This window comes from Gopherus evgoodei, chromosome 6, assembly GCF_007399415.2.
Source record: "Gopherus evgoodei ecotype Sinaloan lineage chromosome 6, rGopEvg1_v1.p, whole genome shotgun sequence".
Classification (NCBI taxonomy): domain Eukaryota; kingdom Metazoa; phylum Chordata; order Testudines; family Testudinidae; genus Gopherus; species Gopherus evgoodei.
Window position 1 is genome coordinate 45,683,793 of NC_044327.1, and position 18,106 is coordinate 45,701,898.

General features: G+C 45.2%; 1 protein-coding gene across 4 annotated transcripts in view; it reads left to right on the forward strand.

Annotated features, from left to right (window-relative positions):
* Positions 1-1,374: 1,374 nt before the first annotated feature.
* The window catches only part of NTRK2 (neurotrophic receptor tyrosine kinase 2), a 271,563-nt gene continuing 254,831 nt past the window's right edge, over positions 1,375-18,106 (forward strand). The window contains exon 1 of one of the 4 annotated variants that reach the window (XM_030566647.1): positions 1,375-1,799. In XM_030566647.1, the coding sequence (XP_030422507.1) occupies positions 1,588-1,799 (212 nt within the window). In that variant the 5' untranslated portion in view covers positions 1,375-1,587. The remainder of the gene's footprint in view (positions 1,800-18,106) is intronic. The other 3 variants (XM_030566648.1, XM_030566649.1, XM_030566650.1) reach the window with 3 other exon arrangements.

The window sequence follows — 18,106 nt, forward strand, 5'->3', positions numbered from 1 at the left end:
AGGCAAATTCCCAGACAAGGCATTTTAATGTCGCTCATTCATCACATACGTGAGCTCTTAAAACGATTACATTACATCATAAAATATCACATTCTTTTCAAAAACAATATTTCTCTTTGCATGTGTTTATGTATTATATGCATATATGCCCCTAGATAGCGGAGATGTGCAAATCTATAGTTACCACTGAGGATGGAAGGGCTGGTGGAAAAACTGTATATTTCTCCGGTGACTATAACGCAATCTTGCAAGCGCACGGAATATACATGACTGTGTGCGGGACTAACTGCATTCAAAAAGCCAGGAAAGAAACCAATAAGCTGAGCAGTCCAAAACGGTTTCTTAACTAGTTATTATGCTCAGTGAGTCGGACACAGAAAGCCCGTACAGAGAGATCTATGCAGAAAGCCATAATGTTGGTATTAGAAAGTATCCAGCCAAGCCAATGCAACGGGCAGCCCTACGCTGTGGCGAAAAAGGCTCCCTTTCCCATGCACATCACCTCTGCGTGTGTCTTTCTGGGGCTGGGGGGATGCATTGCTGGTGTGCGGAAAATCACGGTTTGATTTCATACACAGCAAAGACCGGGGGGTTCAAAAGAGGGACCGTGCTGATGATGGTTGACCTCTCTCTGGTGTGTGTGTGAATGTTTGTATGTGTATAGACTCCAGCTTGGCTATTGGCATCTTGTTCTAGGCCGCCTCCCACCCTCCCTCGCCCCTGGTTGCTTTTGTCTTTTTTTTTTTTTTTTTTTTGGGAATTTCAGGCTCATTTTATGGAGTTTCTGCCCCTCTCTGCGTCAGCCCCACGTCACTTTGCCAGCAGCTCCTGAGCTTGGGCTTGAGCAGGAGCTTGGGCTGCTTTATTATCAGCTGGAGGAAGGAGACGGTGCGTAAAGGGCAGAGCCAGAAGCCGCGAGCCCCCCGGCAGCAGCAGCGCGCCCATTGCTGTCCCTCAGGCAGCAGCGGCCGGAGCAGGCAGCGCCGCCGCAGGTAGGAGCATCAGCCACTCACCCCCCTGCAGCCTCCAGCCCGCCCGGGTGACCCGCTGCCGGCCTCGCCGGGTCCCGCGCGCTCCCCGCTCCGCCCGGCGTTTTGCAGCATCATCGGGAGCAGAGGAGCTGCCGCTGCCCGGGCTGCGCTAGGCGCCGGAGCCGCGTCCCCACTGCAGGGGCAGCTGCCCAGGAGGGGACAGTCCCTGCCGCGGGTGCACGTCAGGGGCCCGCGCTGAGCTCTCGAGGCAGGTTTCTCCTCCTGCCCCCGACGCTGCCGGAGGGGGGCGGGCGGGGGCCGGCTGGGCCAGTCCCGGCTCCGTTCTCACCGGTGTCTCTCTCCCCTCCAGCTCCGCCGCCTCCAGTGCTCGCCCCGAGCGGCCCCGGGCAGGCGGCGGGGAGCGGAGGCGTCGCTCCTGCCCGGCCCAGCGCGCCCATGTGAGCCCAGTCGTGGCCGGCACCGGCACCGAGCCCTCCCGCAGCAAGATGCCCGAGTCCCAGCTGCTCTGAAGCGCCGAGGAGGCTCCGCACACGCCGGGACGGTCGCTGGAGGAGGCCGTCGGGGCAGCGGGCAGCGCTGGATTGATCGGGGCAGCATGGTGTCCTGGCGGAGGAGGTGGCAGGGGCCCGGCCTGGCCCGGCTTTGGGGCTTCTGCTGCCTGGTGTTCGGCTCCTGGAGGGCTTTGCTTGCCTGCCCGGCGCCTTGCACATGCAGCGCCTCGCGGATCTGGTGCGGCGAGCCCGCGCCGGGCATCGTGTCCTTCCCGGTCCTGGAGAGGAATGCGGAGCGGGAGAATATCACCGACATGTGAGTAGCGCAGGGGCTGGGCACTGACTGCTCCCGCGGGGAGAGCCCCGAGCTAGCGGAGGGGAACCTGCTGGGCACCGGAGATCTGGGCAGAAACGCGGAAGAAACCCTCTGTCTGTCTCTCCAGCTCTAATTGTATTTAATTTTCTTTATATTGTAATACTGTATTATGCTTGTGTATGTGTATTCTCTCTTTCTGTGCATACACACAGACGATACATGTGTGTACCAGAGAATTTATATAATTAATCATTTTTATTTTTTGCATATGTCAATTTGTCTCCCTATTGAAAGGGAGGGAGAGAGTGTGTATAGGTAAAGAGACTGAGAATCTCCTTAGTATGTAGATATGAGAGAACCACTTACATTTTGTATTGCTTGTCTCTAAGGCTTGCAGAAATGATGCTCACAGTTTCCTTGCAGCATCTCTTTTGCAAGTCTCAACAGTAACCATTATTTTTAGTCATTTCCTTAAGAGAAGGACACTAACAATAGGAAAGGAGGTTTTGCTTAAGGAAAAATTCTGAGCAATCTGTAAGAGGAGAAGTTCTCTGCATTGAAAGGCACTTGCTCAGTAGGAAAATGTGATCGTGATTTAATTTAGACTTGACTTCCCAGAGATATAATTTCAAAACCATTTAGATTATAAATCTTAATTGCCCTTGGTACAGTTTCCTGGGAATAAGTTAGATAATAAAGTAGTATAGCACACAGATAGTGCCAATTTTAATACAAGGCCAATGTGTTAAGAGAAAATTCTCTGTCACATTTTTCTTGAGAGAGGCAGTAATGTACATGCAGCTATCATTTTATCCTTCTCTTTTACAGATTGTTACAGATCAATAAAGAATTACCACACCACACATATCCCACCTCTCTTCTAGACAATACATTAATTAGGGCCTCTTTATGTCCCAATTCTATATGTTCTTCCTGTTCATGCAAACAGAAAATTTTGATGGGTCACTCTTTCCCCCAATCAAAAATTTGACCATTTTGTTTTCTTTGCTTTTTTAAATGGAAGTAGTGCATTCTAACAGAGTAGAATGAGGACTGGCTCCTCACTGGGTAGTATGTGTATAAAGCTCCTATTGCACATTCTCCTTTTCTGTAAGGTAGCGAGAAAGGATGCAATGTTGAGTCTGAATGTGAATGCAGAACCACACTCATTTCCCCCTAGTTGTAAGCAAATGTTGTATCATGATATTATTTATGGGGCTTTGACAAGTGGGTGCAAGAGGTTTTTTCAACTTCAGCCATTGTGAGCCAGACTGCAGTTGAGACCTGTGTAGTGGGTTGTTTTCCTGCTTGGGGCCTGATCCTGCATTCTCTGCTCTGGCAGGCTACCTTCTCATTGAAATGAATAGATATTTTATTTGAGAAAGGACTGCATGATTAAGACTCAAGGATCCACTTTTGGATACCAGAATTGTAGAAGTTAGAGATGGAAAATACCTCTGAGGCTATATTATTCGCCCTCATACCTAGCCACTGATGTTTTGTTCCCTACAGTATTTTTAGTGTACAAGGTACCATGATCTTTTTGCCAAAAACTACATGGAAATCTCTTGCTGTATTTGCTAGTGTGTGTGCATGGCAGAGGGAAGGGCTGGAGACATTCACTCCTAGTAATGCAGGGCCTACATTTTGTAGATCTATTTATTTTTGAATGCACAAAGCAGAATTAAGTGTTATTTCTAGGCTATGGCAGGAATGATCATTGGAGGTGTTTGTTTAATGTTCTGTAGGTTGCTTCTCCTGGAAAAAAAATCCTTCCATGCCATGTACCATCACTCTACCATCTTCCTTATTATCAAATATCTTCAATGTAGCAATAACTTAGCAGTTTTTCCTCAGAATTTGAACTGCTCCATTTGAAAAGACAAAGAAAAGAACCCATGTGTAAATATATTTGGCAAGCTTGATCAACTTAAAACATATATTTTGCTATTTAGAGTTTGATTTCTATTAGTTGATTTTTTCCTTTCTGTATTTTTTCATCAGCATCATCATTTATCTTTCCATATCTTTTCCATTTCCACTATATCACCTTGTGACATTACATTTTGTTGTGATTGGGGATATAAAAATAACTTCAGATCACTGATTTGCCAGCATATTACTGCACATATTTAAGATAGAAAACATTTAAACTGTTCTTTTAACATCAAGTCATGGACAGGTCTTAAGATGCAAACATAAATTAAAAACCAGACTACCATAGCTCTCCTATCTTTTCCGTGTGGAAACTCAGCAAGCATGAAACATGCTAGGAATGCATCTTAAAATGATACATTCATATAATCAAAAAAGAGAAAACATTTTGAAATGCTCCACAGCCTGCTGTATTGTAGGTAACAGGATAAGATAATGGGCTATACTACTCCACTGTGTTCAGTAAACTTCAGGCCTGGTTTTCCACTCATATATGGTAGCTTTACGCTGGCATAACTCCATTGAATTATCTAAGTGTGACAGTAGAATTAGGCCCTTAGTTTCTGGTCATTCCCCATTTTCTGAAAAACTTGACGCCAAGTCTGCATTATTGCACACACCCAACTCTTATTTGGGTACAGATACTACAGTTCTTAGGCAAAACTCCCATTGACTTACAGGGAAGTTTGACTGAGCAAGGACTTTGTGACAGGGACATTTAGCTAGTGGGAATTTTGAGTGTGCAGTAACTAAAGGATTAGGTTTTATATGAAATTACATTAAGTTAAACTCACCCACATGCAGAGAGCTGGCTGAGGGCCCTGTGTATGACTTAATCCCTGTGGTGGGACTGTACAAGGTGGAGAATGGGGCAAGCTGTGGGTGGAACAACTGTGCATGGTGAACTCTTGGTTGGCTGCAAATAGGAAGGAGAGGGTTGTAGGGGGATAGCTGGGGCTGAGGCTAGAGGATCCACAAACACCCAGATACAGTAACTGAAATCCCAGCATAGAGTATATAGATTTAGGGGGACTGGACTTTCTATTCCAGCCCATAGGCAAGTGACAGTTTAGAGGCAAATGCCAGCTTTCCAGTCCGTATTTAATTCCTTACACAGTGCCTGATCCAAAGCCCCTGGGAGTCAGTGGAAAGACCTCAGTTGACTTCAATACACTTTTGATCAGGCCCACAAAGTCCAGGCTTTGTGAGAGGAGGGGTGAATTTCATCCTATGTGTTCCGCATGATCATCTTCCATGTTGTTTCTTCCTCAGTGATTTGGGCACAAACACATATTTATATTTTAATAAATAAAATAGAAGTATTCTTCAAAATCTTTGCCTATAATTGGATTTGATTTTATCCTGTTACTTAGGGCACTGGCATGTGGTGGAAACATTCTGAAAAGCATGCCGCCACACCGAGATTATTGTACCATAACAGAGTGTAACCTACTTGTGACATGATCGTTTTATAATATTGGTGTTACTGATAAAATAAACTCCAAAGTGAGACTCTGAATTAGAATCGTAAAATCAGCCATTGCAGAGCTGCTGCTCACACTAAGAGCTAAGGAGCAAAAGCAAGAGAGAGCAAAATCCATATACCACAGGCACAATGGAACAGAAATATTTCATTGCAAAATCACTTGAGCTAAAATATCAATAGGATGGTAAATGAGCCTCTTAAGAGTTCTTAGATTTTTAAAGCTCTGGTCTAATATTCTTCCTTTAGTAAAATATACAGTTAAGGTATGTGGTTGTTCATAGCTTTTTCTATCAATATCTCCTTGCAGTACAGCATGTTGCTGGCCTAGTTTAGTGGCTCTAAAGTTATGTTATTAACATGCTGATTTATGACTATTCAACTGTTTAAAATTAACTGGTGTATTTAAGAATGAAATACTTGCCAACAAAATAGTAGGTGAATTTTCAACTCTTCCCCTCTAAAATACAGAGTATATTATGTGTACTTACATTTAAAAACCACAAAGTAAATTTCTAATGCAATTATATAAACCTCTCTAGGATTGTTAATAAAGAAGCACACTGTGTAATTTACATAGTAAATAATTTAATACATCTTCTGAGTGTGTGCTGAAAAAAACCTACTTACATTAACATAAAGTACGGTTCATATTTTTGGTTTCTGTCATTTTGTATTTCTAGTCTCTTGCTATAGATCACTATAATGTAAAATTGTCTTGAAGGATGTCCAACCCCACTCCCCTCCTTCCACCTTCGGCCCTATAGGGTGCTATGGTTTAGCTGAAATTGAAGGCTCTTCCTGATGATTTGGAGACAGGAAGTAACTGGAGGTATCAGATTGCATATTATTAGAGAGAGTATGGACTATAATGACACTTCTTAAAGTCCCAGGAGTTAAGGATTTAGACATAATTCCATTGTAAAACTTGTGCTTGTAGGAGTTTCAGTATCTGTTTTTAATACTTACCATGAGCTGAAAATTAGCATTTTCAAAAATATGTTTACCTTTTAGGATATAGGAATTACCAAATTATTACAAGTTCAGTTTTTCTTGTGCAGGTTCCTCTTTGTTTCCCATGTAATCCTTATGAGCCCATTGTTTTAATCCTTTGCCTTCCAGTCAGTGAGAACTGGATGGAATTCCTTTGGAAACTTGATCATGCTGGCCCTTAAGAATGGGTTCCTATGAAGTGCTGAATGCTTCCAGAGAAGTGCTGCGTTCCGGAGCTCAGCACCCTCCAGAAAGCATTAAGCACTATGCAGGATCGAGCCTACAAAACATTATCTCTAATCCTATAAATCCTTACTTGCCCAATAGTTTTATAAAGTCAATGGGACTACATAAACTACTCATGTAAGTAAGAAGCTGCAGGACTGAGTCCTGCTTATGTTATCTCCACCACAATCCCAGTTCCTTTGCTCTTGAGGAGGAGAAGATTAGGGCCAGGATGGAATTTAAACTGAGCCTTTTTTTTCAGTCCAGTGTAGAATAGCAGCCCTTTGGGCCAGCCCTCAATATTCAAAGGTTGATATTTTTCAGATAGTAAGTATTTTTTATCCGTATTATTTGAAAGCTGTCAGGCAGTTCAGACCCCAAACTTGGGTTTTGTGAAAAATAATTTTACAAAACCTAATGATGATCATTTTTTTTCCTCTGAATTAATTCTCTAAAGTAACAGGGAAAGCTGCTTTTGGATATCAGGTTTCCTCCTTCAGTGTTTGCAAACCAATCGCTGCAGTATATGAGAACATGAGAACTTGGAAGTACAAATTACTAGTTTAATTTTATTGTCCTACCATAGATAAGTGCAAAAAAGTAAAAGAATACATGGAGAAAAAAAGAGATCAGTTTTAAAGATTCTTTCTATTTTAATATTTTATTGATGTCAAAGATAAATTTTTTTATTCTGAAAGTGTTCCTTTAAAAAGTGAAATGTGCAGGTACAGTGTTCATTGTATCCATTAGTCATTACTTAAGAAGATTTGAAAAACAAGAACATAACGGTTGAAAAATCACATGAATCTACTGCCTGGGAAACAGTGTCTCAGCCCTATGCACCTTTCACATGAACTAAGTCTGCAGAAAACAAGTGAAAAAACGTAGATACATATGCGCAGATACTTTTCACTTGATTTTTTTGTCATGGTGCTACGGAATCAGAATACACAGATGTGAAAGGAGCCATATGAAGTAAACCATATTGTAAATATACATTTGCAATCTACGACACCTAGTATATCTAGAAAAATGACTCATTGCTAATTATGGATTGCAACAGGTACAGTTGAAACAGCTGAACATGATTACACATGCACATAAATTATGTTCAATACTTGATCATCTGCATCTGTTACTGACATCTATTGTCACCAGTTGGTCCTTTTTCTAGTGTAGATCAGTCTAGATGGTGATGCACTTCTGCTTTATAGATTCATAGATTCTAGGACTGGAAGGGACCTCGAGAGGTCATTGAATCCAGTCCCCTGCCCTCATGGCAGGACCAAATACTGTCTGGACTATCCCTGATAGACATTTATCTAACCTTGACATAACCTTATTCCCAGATTCTGGACCTTAGCGTCCAAAATTTGGGGGTTAGCATGAAAACCTCCAAGCTTAGTTACCAGCTTGGACCTGGTACTGCTGCCACCACCCAAAAAATTAGAGTGTTTTGGGGCACTCTGGTCCCACTGAAAAACCTTCCCTGGGGACCACAAGACCCAAATCCCTTGAGTCTCACAACAAAGGGAAATAATCCTGATTCCCTTCCCCCCTCCAGGTGCTCCTGGAGAGATACACAGACACAAGCTCTGTGAAACTATGCAGAGTGAGTCCCCCTCTCCGTTCCCAATCCTGGAACAAAAACACTTTCCTCTTCACCCAGAGGAAATGCAAAATCAGGCTAGCAATCCAACACACAGCTTTCCCCTGATTTCTTCCTCCCACCAATTCCCTGGTGAGTACAGACTTAATTTCCCTGAAGTAAAGAAAAACTCCAACAGGTCTTAAAAGAAAACTTTATATAAAAAGAAAGAAAAAATACAAATGTTCTCTCTGTATTAAGATGATACAACACAGGGTCAATTGCTTAAAAGAATATTGAATAAACAGCCTTATTCAAAAAGAATACAAATCAAAGCATTCCAGCACTTATATTCATGCAAATACCAAAGAAAAGAAACCATAGAACTTACTATCTGATCTCTTTGTCCTTACACTTAGAAACAGAAGACTAGAAAGTAGAAAGTACTTCTCCAAAGCTCAGAGGAAGCAGGCAGACAGACAAAAGACTCAGAGACACACCTCCCTCCACCCAAAGTTGAAAAAAATCCGGTTTCCTGATTGGTTCTCTGGTCAGGTGTTTCAGGTGAAAGAGACATTAACCCTTAGCTATCTGTTTATGACACGCCCCCCAAATTGCAGACAGTGGGGAAGCTCACTGGCGGCAATTTCCTTCTAGAACTTGAAAATAAACAGATTAATACAACACATGCACCTTTACATATACTACTAAGTATATAACTAACAGACTTTTACATTTTAAGAACACTTTTTAACTACTGGATTCTGGGAAACTCTCACGGGAGAGTGCATCAGCAACTTTGTTAGAAGCTCCTGTGATGTGTTGAATTTCAAAATCAAAATCTTGGAGAGCTAAACTCCAACGAAGAAGTTTCTTGTTGTTCCCCTTGGCAGTATGAAGCCACTTTAGTGCAGCATGGTCAGTTTGTAGTTGGAACCGCCGTCCCCAAACATATGGGCGTAGCTTTTCCAGGGCGTACACAATGGCATAGCATTCCTTTTCACTGACTGACCAGTGACTTTCCCTCTCAGACAGTTTCTTGCTGAGAAACACGACAGGATGGAAGTTGTGATCTGTTGCTTCCTGCATGAGCACTGCTCCTATACCACGCTCAGATGCATCTGTGGTTACTAGGAATGGTTTGTCAAAATCCGGGGCCCTGAGTACAGGGTCAGACATGAGCGTTGCCTTAAGCTGGGTAAAGGCTTTTTGACACTCATTAGTCCACTTAACGGCATTTGGCTGGGTCTTTTTGGTTAGGTCGGTCAATGGGGCAGCGATTTGGCTGTAGTGTAGTACAAATCGCCTGTAGTATCCGGCCAAGCCTAAGAAGGATTGGACCTGTTTTTTTGACCTTGGGACAGGCCACTTTTGGATAGCATGCACCTTGGCCTGTAGGGGGTTTATGGTTCCTCGACCCACCTGGTGCCCCAGGTAAGTTACTCTGTTTTGGCCTATTTGACACTTTTTGGCCTTAACAGTTAGTCCTGCCTGCCTGATGCGCTCAAAGACCTTTTCCAGGTGGAGTAGGTGTTCGGGCCAGGAGTCTGAAAAAATGGCCACATCATCGAGGTAGGCAACTGCAAATTCTCCCAGTCCAGCTAGTAGACCATCTACCAGCCTCTGGAAGGTGGCGGGTGCATTTCGAAGGCCGAAAGGAAGGACATTGAATTCATACACCCCCGCATGGGTGACGAATGCTGACCTCTCCTTGGCAGGTTCATCTAGCGGTACTTGCCAGTACCCCTTGGTTAAGTCTATTGTAGAGATGAACTGGGCACGTCCCAACTTTTCCAATAGCTCATCAGTACGTGGCATCGGATAGTTGTCCGGACGAGTTACAGCATTTAGCTTACGGTAGTCCACGCAAAAGCGTATTTCCCCATCTGGTTTGGGTACCAGAACCACTGGAGATGCCCATGCACTGGTAGATGGGCGGATTATACCCATCTGTAGCATGTTCTGGATCTCCCGTTCTATAGCAGCTTGGGCATGAGGAGACACCCGGTAGGGTGGGGTTCTGATTGGGTGAGCATTACCTGTATCAATGGAGTGGTATGCCCGTTCAGTCCGTCCTGGGGTGGCTGAGAACAATGGGGCGAAGCTAGTGCACAGCTCCTTGATTTGTTGCCGCTGCAGACGTTCCAGGGTGGTTGAGAGGTTTACCTCTTCCACGCCACCGTCTTTTTTTCCGTCGTAGTAGACACCGTCAGGCCACTCAGCATCATCTCCCTGGACTGTAAACTGACAAACCTGTAAGTCTCTGGAATAGAAAGGCTTGAGAGAATTAACATGGTACACTTTAGGCTTTAGTGAGGAATTGGGAAATGCTATGAGGTAGTTCACAGCTCCCAGGCGCTCTTGGACCGTGAATGGCCCTTCCCATGATGCTTCCATCTTATGGGCCTGTTGCGCCTTCAAGACCATAACCTGGTCTCCTACCTTGAAGGAACGTTCTCTGGCATGTCTGTCATACCAGGCCTTTTGCTCTTCTTGAGCATCCTTTAGGTTCTCTCTAGCAAGGGCTAAAGAGTGTCGGAGGGTGCTTTGTAGGTTGCTTACAAAGTCCAGAATGTTAGTTCCTGGAGAAGGCGTAAACCCCTCCCATTGCTGCTTCACCAACTGTAATGGCCCCTTAACCTCGTGACCATACACAAGTTCAAATGGTGAAAACCCTAAACTGGGATGTGGTACAGCCCTGTAGGCAAACAGCAACTGCTGCAACACTAGGTCCCAATTATTGGAGAATTCGTTGATGAATTTTCGTATCATGGCCCCCAAAGTTCCATTGAACCTTTCCACCAGGCCATTGGTTTGATGGTGGTACGGGCTGGCAACCAAGTGATTCACCCCATGAGTTTCCCACAGTTTTTCCATGGTCTCTGCCAGGAAATTAGACCCTGAATCTGTAAGGATGTCAGAGGGCCAACCTACCCTGGCAAAGATGTCTGTTAGGGCCAGGCACACAGTGTTAGCCCTGGTGTTGCCTAGAGCTACTGCTTCTGGCCATCGGGTAGCAAAGTCCACTAAAGTCAGTACGTACTGCTTTCCTCTGGGCGTCTTTTTTGGAAAAGGGCCCAGAATATCCACAGCTACTCGCTGAAATGGGACCTCAATTATGGGGAGTGGCTGGAGAGGGGCCTTGACCTGGTCTTGAGGCTTACCTACTCTTTGGCATACCTCACAAGACCGGACATACTTGGCAACATCCTTGCCCATCCCCTCCCAGTGGAAGGACTTCCCCAACCGGTCCTTGGTTCTGTTCACCCCAGCATGGCCACTGGGATGATCATGGGCTAAGCTTAAGAGCTTCTCCCGGTACTTAGTTGGGACCACCAACTGTTTTTGCGGCTGCCATTCTTCCCGGTGTCCACCAGAAAGAATTTCCTTGTATAAAAGTCCTTGGTCTATAACAAACCGGGATCGATTAGAAGAGCTGAGAGGCGGTGGGGTGCTCCGTGCCGCCGCCCACGCTTTTTGAAGGCTGTCATCTGCTTCCTGCTCAGCCTGGAACTGTTCCCTTGAGGCTGGGGTCACCAGTTTTTCCTCAGACTGTGGACTTGGGCTTGGTCCCTCTGGAAGCGATGTAGGTGATGGGGTTGTTTCCGTTGCTGGTGAACCGCTCTCCGCTGGTGCACCTGAGGGTATTTCAGGCTCTGGCTGAGCCTTTTGGGTATGGCTGTCTTTTGCTTCTGCCAGTTCTGGCTTGCTGGCGCCCTCTGGCGTTGAGTTTGAAGATGTGGTTGCACTTGCTGGTGCTGGTTGCTGTTCCAGTTCCGGGCCTGGGACTGGAGATGCTGTGGCTGTTTCAGTGGTAGGCATGGAATCCGGGTCCACTGCCTCTGTCTGGGTCTCTGGTAACACAGACGGGGCTTCTGTGGACGGCTCAGGAACAGGAATGGGTCTGGAAGCTTGCCTGGTTTGGCTACGGGTAACCATTCCCACTCTCTTGGCCCGCCTCACCTGGTTGGCCAAGTCTTCCCCCAGTAGCATGGGGATAGGATAATTGTCATAGACTGCAAAAGTCCACATTCCTGACCAGCCTTTGTACTGGACAGGCAGTTGAGCTGTAGGCAAGTCTACAGCTTGTGACATGAAGGGGTAAATTGTAACTTTGGCCTTTGGGTTGATGAATTTGGGGTCAACGAAGGATTGGTGGATAGCTGACACTTGTGCCCCCGTGTCTCTCCACGCAGTAACCTTTTTTCCGCCCACTCTCAAATTTTCCCTTCGCTCCAAGGGTATTTGAGAGGCATCTGGGCCTGGGGATCTTTGGGGTGATGGTGGTGTAATGAATTGCACTCGCATGGTGTTCTTGGGACAGTTGGCCTTGATATGTCCCAGTTCATTACACTTAAAGCATCTTCCATCTGATGGGTCACTGGGCCGAGGTGAGTTACTGGAGACTGGTGAGGTTGAAGAGTAGGGTATTTGTGGCTTTACTTGGGTGGTATGTAGGGTCTTTGGCTGTCCTCGGTTGTAGGGTTTATGGTCTGTGTGCCCCCTGGGGTAATCGTTCCCCTTGACAGTAGCTTTTTTGCTTTCTGCCAGTTCCATCCATTTGGCTCCAATTTCCCCCGCCTCAGCGATAGTTTTGGGATTTCTATCTTGTATGTACCGTGTGATGTCTTCAGGAACACCATCCAAGAACTGCTCCATTTGTATGAGGAGGTTCACTTCTTCCAAGGTTTGAATGTTGTTTCCTGTTAACCAGGCCTCATAGTTTTTTGCAATGTAGTAGGCGTGTTTGGGAAATGACACCTCTGGTTTCCATTTTTGGGTTCTGAAGCGCCGACGGGCATGATCTGGGGTTATCCCCATCCTGTATCTGGCCTTGGTTTGAAAAAGTTTATAGTCATTCATTTGCGGCTTGGGCATTTCAGCTGCCACCTCTGCTAAAGGTCCACTGAGGTGTGGCCTTAATTCTACCATGTACTGGTCTTCGGGGATGCTGTACCCAAGACAGGCTCTTTCAAAATTTTCCAAGAAGGCCTCGGTGTCATCACCTGCCTTGTAGGTGGGAAATTTCCTGTGCTGTGGAGCAATAATTGGCGCCGGGTTGTTAGGGTTGGCTGGCACATGCAGCCCAGCTTTTGCCATCTCCAGTTCATGTTTTCTCTGTTTTTCCTTCTCTTCATTCTCTTTTTGTTGTTTTTCCATTTCTTTTTGTTGTTTTTTCCATTTCTCGGCGGTGGGCCACCTCTTCTTCTTCTAGTTTTCTTTTGTGTGCTGCCTCTTGGGCTGCCTGTTCTCTTTGGAAGGCTGCCAGTTTGAGGCTTTCTTCCTTTTCTTTCATCTCCATCTGTCGCCTGTGTTCAGCGTCTTTGATTTGTTCTTCGGTGTCAATCCTTGCCTTAGAAGTCATGGTTCCTGTTTTCTTGTGTTGGGGTGCCCTCCGGTGTTTATCTTCTGAACTGCAGGCTCTCTGTTGCCTCCTGAAGTCTGCCTAGCAACAGTGCTTTTTTCCTTTTCTCTCTCTAGCTAATGTTCAATTAAGGGAAACCAGAAAAACCACTTTATCTGCATGCATATAAGTGCTGGTATTTGCCTCCTAATGGGAGGGCTATTGCATGACAAAAGACCCTTAACAGTCTTCTCGCTTAATATGCAAACCACAAACTGCTAGAGAGCAGAAAAAAAAATTCTCTCTGGTTCCCTTTTAAAACCAAACTGTTTCTCTCTGCTAAAAAGCCCTTAGCAGAGAAAAGAAAAATATAATATTCCTACTGGCTTCTGGATTCTGTCTATATCCCGCCGCTGCTACACCATGACATAACCTTATTCCCAGATTCTGGACCTTAGCATCCAAAATTTGGGGGTTAGCATGAAAACCTCCAAGCTTAGTTACCAGCTTGGACCTGGTACTGCTGCCACCACCCAAAAAATTAGAGTGTTTTGGGGCACTCTGGTCCCCCTGAAAAACCTTCCCTGGGGACCACAAGACCCAAATCCCTTGAGTCTCACAACAAAGGGAAATAATCCTGATTCCCTTCCCCCCTCCAGGTGCTCCTGGAGAGATACACAGACACAAGCTCTGTGAAACTACGCAGAGTGAGTCCCCCTCTCCGTTCCCAATCCTGGAACAAAAACACTTTCCTCTTCACCCAGAGGAAATGCAAAATCAGGCTAGCAATCCAACACACAGCTTTCCCCTGATTTCTTCCTCCCACCAATTCCCTGGTGAGTACAGACTTAATTTCCCTGAAGTAAAGAAAAACTCCAACAGGTCTTAAAAGAAAACTTTATATAAAAAGAAAGAAAAAATACAAATGTTCTCTCTGTATTAAGATGATACAACACAGGGTCAATTGCTTAAAAGAATATTGAATAAACAGCCTTATTCAAAAAGAATACAAATCAAAGCATTCCAGCACTTATATTCATGCAAATACCAAAGAAAAGAAACCATAGAACTTACTATCTGATCTCTTTGTCCTTACACTTAGAAACAGAAGACTAGAAAGTAGAAAGTACTTCTCCAAAGCTCAGAGGAAGCAGGCAGACAGACAAAAGACTCAGAGACACACCTCCCTCCACCCAAAGTTGAAAAAAATCCGGTTTCCTGATTGGTTCTCTGGTCAGGTGTTTCAGGTGAAAGAGACATTAACCCTTAGCTATCTGTTTATGACAAACCTACTCTTAAATATCTCCAGAGATGGTGATTCCACAACCTCCCTAGGGAAATTATTCCAGTGTTTAACCACACTGACAGTTAGAAACTTTTTCCTAATGTCCAACCTAAACCTCCCTTGTCCAAGTCCTGAATAAACAAGCTATGCCCAACATAAATGGGGTTAGAATTCTCGCCCTGCAACCAGACCCATGGGTGCAAGACTTCTGTGAAGCAAATCTGTGTTACTACAGTCTATAATCTGTGGAGCTCAGATCTGCAAGGTGCTAATAACTCTGGCCCAGATCCAGCAAAGTACTTAAGCATGTCCTTAACTTTAAGGAGATGCATGGTTACAGATTCTCTTTCCACTGAAGTTAGCAGCAAAACTTCTAGTGACTTCAGTGGGACAAGTATTTGGTCCAGTATATAGAGCTGGGGTTCTCAACCTTTTTCTTTCTGAGCCCCCTCCCCCCCAACATCCTATTAAAAACTCCACAGCCCACTTGTGCCACAACTGTTTTTCTGCATATAAAAGCTGTGACCAGTGTCAGGGAGTAGGAAGCAGGACAACTCCTGGGGCTCCATGAACTCAGTTGCTCAGGCTTCAGCTTTAGCCCTGTTTGGCAGGACTTGAGGCCCTGGGCCTCATCCCCATGCAGTGGGGCTTCGGCTTTCTGCCCTGGGTGCCAGCAAGTCTAATGCCGGCTCTGCTTGGCGGACCCCCTGAAACCTACTTGTGGCCCCTCAAGGATCCCCGGACTCCTGGTTGAGAACCACTGGTATAGAGCATATGTGTGGCAACATATTGGCTGAGCAGAATGAACTAAGGATGAAAGGAAGAAGCCTGATCTCTAAATTTCCAGGCTTTTCTGAGTTTAGAAGGGAAGAGATATTGTCAAGAGTTGTGGGCCCAGAATTCGGCTAACTTTTTAAAATTCTTTTTAAACTCTGACCTTTTTTTTTTTTAATCTGAAGATTAAAAATGTAATGACAACATAAAATGAATTTAAATTAATATCAAATTAAGTATCAGAAGGGGTACTGCATCAATTGCTTTATTTATTTTCATATTAATTTTCATAAGCCCCTGACCCAGTGGGAGCACTCCCATTGACTTCAATGAGCATTGGATTGAATCCTGCATTTTTCTGTGTATCTGTGGCTATTGCAGATTCTGAAGTGCTGTAGAATGCAAGGATCTTGTAGAAGAAGTTAGGTCAGTTTTGCTGTGGCCTTGGATAACAACATGAAACACAAGACACTATCACTATGAATTAAAAGGTTGGAGGATCAGGACAATTTATTCTGATTTTCTGAAAGGGATAAGTCTGGGTGAATGTTTAGCTGCCTAATTCAGATTCCAAACACACCCTGACACAGGGCTAGTCTACACTACAGCGCTACATCAACACAGCTGCACTGATGCAGCTGCATTGCTGTAGTATGTTTGGTGAAGATGCACTGTGCCAATGGGAGACCTTCCGCCAGCATATTTACTTCACCTCGGTGAGAAGCATAAGTTGTGTTGGCAGGAAAACATCTCCTGCCGACATAGCGCCAGTGTGGACAGTATGAAACTTGCATTGCTTGAGGGAGGAAGGAGCCTTTTTTCATACCCCCGAGCAAGGTAAGTTAGATTGACTTAAGTGGTAGTGTAAACATGCCCAGTGTGAACGCTGTCAGATCTTTAGGTAAGAACCTTTTCTCCCTAAGGAAGTGTGTGGATGCTGCAGTCCTTATGTGCTTTCAAATAACAATTCATTTGGTTATTGCACTCTCTAGGAGGTGGCATGTTCCTGTGCACATTCTGCTTTGTGCTCACCTATTCCTATACGTTGAGGCAGATCATCCTGCAAGGCAGCAGAATGTGGCAGAACTCTGCCTTTGATGTGGCAAATTGAAGGTGCTTTCAGCGCTCTGTGAAGCAGGAAAGCGGCAGAAATCTCAAGCAGAGAGAGAAAGGGGATGTTTACGCAGCAGCTGGGAACGTGTTGTGGCAGCCAGATGCTCACTAGTGCTACTGGAGCTAGTGTGCTAAAGGTAGCGGTGAAAAGGGAAGATCGCTAAGGTTTCTATGGGACAATCTGTCAAAGGGTTCTGACTGAATTATTTTCGGCCAAGCTTGCAAAAGCCTTACGATCAACTTGGTGGCTTTTATAAGTCTCTCTATAGTGCAATAATTTTTGAACTTTGAATCTGATCAATTACAGAATTTCTGGTGATGTTCTAGGCATCAATGGCTCTAGAACCCCACTGACTTTGAGGAAAACTGAAAAACCAAAAGAGGGGGAATGGGGAAAACCCTGCCACCTGATTAACATAGATAGATCAACAGATCAAACAGCTGGTTGATGGCATCCATTGACACGTTCCAGTATAACAATATCCCTGCTCATCTCTGTCCGTCCTCCCAATAGAGTTTAACATCTTGACACCCTGAATGATTTATCTTGTGGGGGTCAGGACAGAAAGAGGACAATGGGAAGGTATGGGGGGAATTGGGGAATTGAGGCAGGCACACAGCCTCAGTTGCATGGAGAAGGGAGACAGACTGAGGAACTGGAGACAGTACAGGAAGGGTGGGGAAAGAGGACACACAGAGGTCCTAGAATCAGGGGAAATGGTGGGGGTGGAGACAGCCTCTGGTGTGGGGGAAGAGAGTAATGGGAGTGCATGGAGAGCCCCTGGTTTGGGAGGGGAACGGGGGACAATGGCGTGGTAGGAGGGGGGTAAGGCAGGCACACAGAACCCCTGCTATACAGGTGGGAATAATGGTGGACCCTGGAATGGGAGGATGGGGGAACGGAAAGCACACAAACTCTGGTGAGGGTGGAGATTGGGGGACCTTGATATGGGGATAAGGGGGAACACAGAGCCCCTGGCATGGGAGGAAGGTGGGACGGGAGAGAGAGAATGGGGGGCACACAGAGCTGCTGGCATGAGGGGAGAATGGGGAACTCAGGTACTGGAGGTGGAGAGACTAGGGGGCACATATAGAACCCCTGACGGGGAGATTGGCCAGTGATGGTGGAAGTTTGGGGGGCACAAAAATCCCTATCTCAGGTTGAGGGGAAAAATGGGGGGGTGCACAAGTCCCAGGTGTGAGGGAGGGAATGGGGGAAGTTGCAGGTAGTCTCTGACATAGATGGAGATGGGAGGGTGGTCCACAGGGAGCTTGGGAGGGGTTGGAGGCAGACAGAAGAACCCTATGTGTACAATGAGTTCAGCCTGTACAAGCTCTGAAGTATGTGATCCCTCGTATAAAAATGAGTTTGAGAAAATTAATGAGCACATACTGACCCTGATCTTGCAAATACCCGTGCTTAATTTTACTATTGTGAGTTGCCCTTTTGACTTCAGTGGGACTACTCATTGTAGCAAAATTAAGCATGTGTGTTTGCAGGATTAAGCCCAATGTAAATATCTCTTTAATACAACATAGGGTATATGTATTTAAAAAGTTGTGTAAG